The 6,000-nt window shown below is 31.3% G+C and overlaps 1 protein-coding gene across 1 annotated transcript in view; it reads left to right on the top strand.

Moving 5' to 3' along the window:
* Positions 1–6,000, top strand: part of megf6b (multiple EGF-like-domains 6b) — a gene marked incomplete at its 5' end in the record, with an annotated part of 65,015 nt that overhangs the window by 40,470 nt on the left and 18,545 nt on the right. Inside the window, 7 exons of the mRNA XM_084395843.1 lie at positions 1,675–1,797; positions 1,923–2,045; positions 3,285–3,422; positions 3,510–3,632; positions 3,736–3,858; positions 5,344–5,502; positions 5,619–5,750. Coding sequence (XP_084251969.1) covers positions 1,675–1,797; positions 1,923–2,045; positions 3,285–3,422; positions 3,510–3,632; positions 3,736–3,858; positions 5,344–5,502; positions 5,619–5,750 — 921 coding nt within the window. The remainder of the gene's footprint in view (positions 1–1,674; positions 1,798–1,922; positions 2,046–3,284; positions 3,423–3,509; positions 3,633–3,735; positions 3,859–5,343; positions 5,503–5,618; positions 5,751–6,000) is intronic.

Here is a 6,000-nt window from a genome sequence, read left to right as displayed (position 1 = left end):
AATCACAAGAACTGCTCGAGGAGATTTAGGGAAAATATGATTTTGGTTTTTGGGATGAAGTTGCCCTTTGATTCACTGGATGACATAATATCACAAACTGGTGACTTCAGCACGGACATGTCTTTGTGTCTCGTTCTCACCCCGTCTCTGAGGTCGTCTGAAGTTGAACACATCTGAAGTCTCGCTCTGATGAAGGATCATGATTGCAGAATAATTTCTGCCATTCTGTTTCTGTAAAAGTGTAATCGTTGGCTGTGGACAGATCGTTTCACTGCAGCTGTTGGACAAGTTAAACACACTGAGTGTGTGAGAGTTAGTCAGAGCCGCTGGATGCACACATATGATAGATGATCTCACAAAACACCTCACATTTCACCTCAAATAATTAATGATCATTTTGTACGACAACTAAAAGTCATATTTTCTTCGCATATTCTCACTAAAATCATTCTTTCATGTTCTTTATTTAAATCAGCATAACTTAAAAGACCTGCTACCATGATGTATAAATACTTATTAAAATGCAGTGTAAATCATATATATTTTGCATTGTCTTGAGGCTACAATAAGAAGAATTGTGTTTAATTGTCTTTAAAATAATGGCACAATGAAAAAAAATAAAGTACTCTATATTTATGCCAAATATATATTTTTTAAGGAAAAACCCACTGGTCAATTTTGAGATTTGGGGCTTTTTGGCTTTTCATAATGTGTAGTTTCAGACTTTGAATGTAAACATCCAAAATACACTTTTAAGTGTTTATTTTATTGCATAATTTCAATTATTATAAATATCTTGGCCGTTTATTAAATATAAAGGCCGTTTTCTCAATATGATGTTTTTTTTTCTCCCACACTGACTAAGCAGTGCTTACATACACCAAACATTACACTTCTATTCCTTTTTTTTACAGAGAGGTTTGTTCATGTAACATTCGTCTTATTTTATACAACATTTTATTCCTAAAAAAAAACTGGTGAAAATGTATTTTTGGAGTTATGGAGGGATACAAAGAGATATTGAAAAATCCTGTCGGTGAAAACCTGTATCTCTAATACAGTATGTCAACAAAATGAAACAAGAATTTTGAACCTGGCTTTATCCAGTGTTCAGATTTTTGTGCTTGGAATTATGTAAATTTAGAAATGCATGCATATTTTATTAGATATTACCTAATTTGCATATTTAAACATTATATTTTTACAAAACTTGTAATACAAGAAATGTGTGCATTTCTTAAATCTAACTAAAGTATTAGTTAAATCTATTAGTTAATTTGTTACCCTATTGTGTCTTGCCATAATTAGTCTTTTTTGATTTTAGGGTGAAATATGACAGGTTCTGTGAGATTTATATAATATATTTAGTATATATGATATAAAAAAATATATAAAAAAAATAATAATATATATATATATATATATATATATATATATATGATATGTGCTCGTTTATTTATTTATTTATTTACTAGCATATATGTGACGAGTTGTGTATATATATATATGTCACGAGTTGCACGGGTATATTTGTGGCAATAGCCAACAATACATTGTATGGGTCAAAATTATCGCTTTTTCTTTTAGGCCAAAAATCATTAGGATATTAAGTAAAGATAATGTTCCATGAAGATATTTTGTCTTATCTGTGACACGATCATGTCCTGTCTTCAGTGGAGAACCCGTGTGCGGAGCGTAACGGTGGCTGTTCTCAGGAGTGCCTCAGGGATCGAGATCAGGCCCGCTGTGAATGTGGTCCAGGTTATCAGCTGGCTGAAGATGCCAAGACCTGTGAAGGTAACTTATATTAGAGTTTGTGTCACATGCTTCTAGAACAGAAAGATGACATTACATTACTGTTGCATTGGTCACATTCACGTCTTCATACTCCAGTGATCATGCGTGTGTTTTCTGTGCATCAGACATTGATGAGTGCCAGACGGGCCAGGCGGACTGTGCTCATGGATGCCGGAACACTAGAGGATCTTTCATGTGTGTTTGTCCCGCTGCCTATGAGCTGGGTGTGGATGGCAAGCAGTGCTATCGTGAGTGTGATCTGAGCCTGTCAGAAAACGGCTCCATCAAACCGTTTGTTTCTCTCTGTAGCCTCACTCTCTCATTTTTTTTATGTAATTCTTTCTTATAAAGAATTGCAACACACAACATCTCTCACATATGTGGTAAAAATTAGAAAAAGTCCATCAAATCACTTGTTTCTCTCTGTAACCTCTTTCAGATGTGGTTGGCTCTTTGATGAATAGAATAGAATAGAATAGAATAGAATAGAATAGAATAGAATAGAATAGAATAGAATAGAATAGAATAGAATAGAATAGAATAGAATAGAATAGAATGGCTCAAAAATGCATAGAGAATAGGTATGACATGTAATCGGATAGAATAGTACAGAATAGAATATAATACATGTAAAATACAGTAGAATAGAATGGGTATGAAATGTTCCTGTAGATAACTATATATTTATGTATGTAATGTAGATGTACATCTAAATATGTAAGTTTGTAATAGGACAGACAAAACAAAATATACTACATTATACATTTATAATACAGCGGCTCTGAAATGCATATGGCATAGAAAAAATTAATTATTCCTATTATATATTTTAATTTAATTTTTTTTATATATATATTTAGTATATATGATAGTAAAAAAAAAAAATATATATATATATATATATTATGTGCTAGTTTATTTATTTATTTATTTACTAGCATATATGCGACCCTGAACCACAACACCAGTCTCGAGTCGCACGGGTATATTTGTGGCAATATCCAACTATACATTGTATGGGTCAAAATTATCGATTTTTCTTTTATGCCAAAAATCATTAGGATATTAAGTAAAGATCATGTTCCATGAAGGTATTTAGTAAATTTCCTACCGTAAATATATAAAACATGTATTTGTGTGAGTGAATGCAGCACAATCGTGAACATAAATGCACAACTTTAAAGGAGATTTTCTCAATGTTTCGATTTTTTTGCACCCTCAGATTCCAGATTTTGGTTGTTTCTCGGCCAAATATTCCTATATTCCTATCAGTCCCATCCTGACAAATACATTCTATACATTCAACAAATCCTATCCTCATACATCAATGGAAAGCTTATTTATTCAGCTTTCATATGATGTATAAATCTCAATGTCATAATTGTGACCCATGTGACTGGTTTTGTGGTCCAGGGTCACATTTATATATGAATTAAACACGCTTTTAAACATGTCTGCCTGAATTTCGGTCTGTTTTTGTCTCTTAGGTATTGAGATGGAGATCATAAACAGCTGTGAGCATCATAACGGTGGTTGTTCTCATCACTGTGAACATTCAACCACTGGACCCGTGTGCAGCTGTAACCAAGGCTATCATCTGGACAACGACCGCAAGACCTGCATCGGTACAGCAAACTAGATCTGGCCATTACCTGTTTTACCGCACAAGCATGGTGATCCTGTAAGGTAAAGGTGTGTGTTCTGTCCGTCAGATATAAACGAGTGTGCAGACGGCAGCTCGTGTTGTGAGCACGACTGCACAAACTATCCTGGAGGTTATGAGTGTTACTGTACAGCCGGATATCGTCTGAACGCTCATGGATGCAACTGTGACGGTATGACACTCAAACATACAGAGATTTCACCTTACAAATATCCAAGACAGTGTGTAAAGTGTGTAAATATCAGAAATATGTTGACTGAATGGTCTGATCACAGATATCGATGAGTGTTTGGCTGCTAGCGGAGGATGTGATCACACGTGTCAGAATAACGCCGGCTCCTTCCAGTGCTTCTGTAGACGCGGGTATCGCCTCGATGAAGACCGACGCTCCTGTATATGTGAGTTTTCAGTCTGTCACGAACTGGGTTTCTTTTCATAATTTAAAAAATATATTTCCAATGCAGAACCATAAACGATTTGTGAGCTAATTGAAGTAACCTAATGCACGGAAACCCACTTGTATAAGAGAGATTCATCAAATAGGGGAAATTTTCTCTCTGATAGAAGGATTTTAAAGAAGAAATGCTTCAAAAAGAGTCATTCTAGTTTTAAAAGAGATTTTAAGATAGATTTTATGTATTTATAAAACATTTTTTTTATATTTATATATTATAATTATTTATATATTATTTTATAGATATCATATTTATCAGAACCTATATTATATTATATTATATTATATTCATTCATATTAAAAAGAGTCATTCTAGTTTTAAGAGATTTTAAGATGGATAGATTTTATGTATTTACAATATTTTTTTGAATATATTTATATATAATAATTATTTATATATTATTTAATAGATATCATATTTATCAGAACCTATATTATATTATATTATATTATATTATATTATATTAAATTATATTATATTATATTCATTCATATTAAAAAGAGTCATTCTAGTTTTAAGAGATTTTAAGATAGATTTTATGTATTTACAATATTTTTTTGAATATATTTATATATTATAATTATTTATATATTATAATTATTTATATATTATTTAATAGATATCATATTTATCAGAACCTATATTATATTATATTATATTATATTATATTATATTATATTATATTATATTATATTATATTATATTATATTATATTATATTATATTATATTATATTATATTATATTATATTAAAAAGAGTCATTCTAGTTTTAAGAGATTTTAAGATAGATTTTATGTATTTATAATATTTTTTTGAATATATTTATATATTATAATTATTTATATATTATTTAATAGATATCATATTTATCAGAACCTATATTATATTATATTATATTATATTATATTATATTATATTATATTATATTATATTATATTATATTATATTATATTATATTATATTATATTATATTATATTATATTATATTATATTTAAGCCTGTTAAGTGATTACATTTTTTTTTCTAATTAATTACATGATGTGCCATTTAATTTATAAAATTAATCACAAATTAATTGCACATCAATTTTGGCTTAGAAATGATCATTTAAAGTCATTATTGTTTTAGGTGAGAAAAGCATTGAATAAACATTATAAAAATTAGCTTTAGAAATAAATATTTTGATTCAACATAGAATTTATTACACATAAAATTGTAATGAACTAATTATAAATAAGCAGTAATTAGGAGTTTATTGAGGCAAATGTCGTAGTTAATAGTGAGAACCCTAATCTAAAATGTGACCATTTAAGTATAGTTTATGCGATGTAATGTTATTTAGATCCATATACAGTGCATTTAAAGGAATCTAATTAAACTGATGTTTGCATTTATGTGTGTGTGTGTGTGTGTGTGTGTGTGTGTCAGTGCTGGAGCAGTCCGTCGAGGCGTTGAGCAGTGGTGTGGAGAAACCCCGACCTCATCTCACTATCCTTCAGGACTATGATCAGATCCTGGAGCGATACGACGACTACGAGGACGACGCGGGAGAGCTGCGCGCTGAGAGCACTTTAACTGAGAAATTCAGTACGAAAACCTAGTCATTCTGTTCTGTACCAGTGCTGTGATTTTAGATATTGTAGGATAACATATATCATAATGCAAATTCCAAATGCACAAATCTTTTCCTCCTGTCTGCGCAGTTTGTTTGAACGGCTCGTTCGGCTTCGACTGCAGTCTGTCGTGTGAGGATTGTGCTAACAGAGGAGTGTGTAACAAACACACAAACGGCTGTGACTGTCCTGACGGGTGGACGGGGATCGTTTGCAATGAGAGTGAGTTTCTCCGAAAGAGCCTCAACACTAACATAATTATCAGTAATTAGTAAGTAAAATTTAAGATGGAGGGCTGATCGTTTAGGTGTCTAAATGTATTACAATCTTTTAGACGTAAACAATGGATAATGTACGGAATAATTGACGACGGGCAATATAATGCAGACCCGAGGTTGTAATGCGGCCACAACGCTGGAGTCAGTTATTCTGCTTACACTACACTTACCACACCTCTAACATGGTTCAGATA

Source organism: Rutilus rutilus (genome assembly GCF_951802725.1).
Source record: "Rutilus rutilus genome assembly, chromosome: 22".
In the NCBI taxonomy this organism is placed as follows: Eukaryota; Metazoa; Chordata; class Actinopteri; order Cypriniformes; family Leuciscidae; genus Rutilus; species Rutilus rutilus.
The sequence above is the reverse complement of the archived record's forward strand: the minus strand, read 5'-3'. Positions and strand labels throughout refer to the sequence as shown.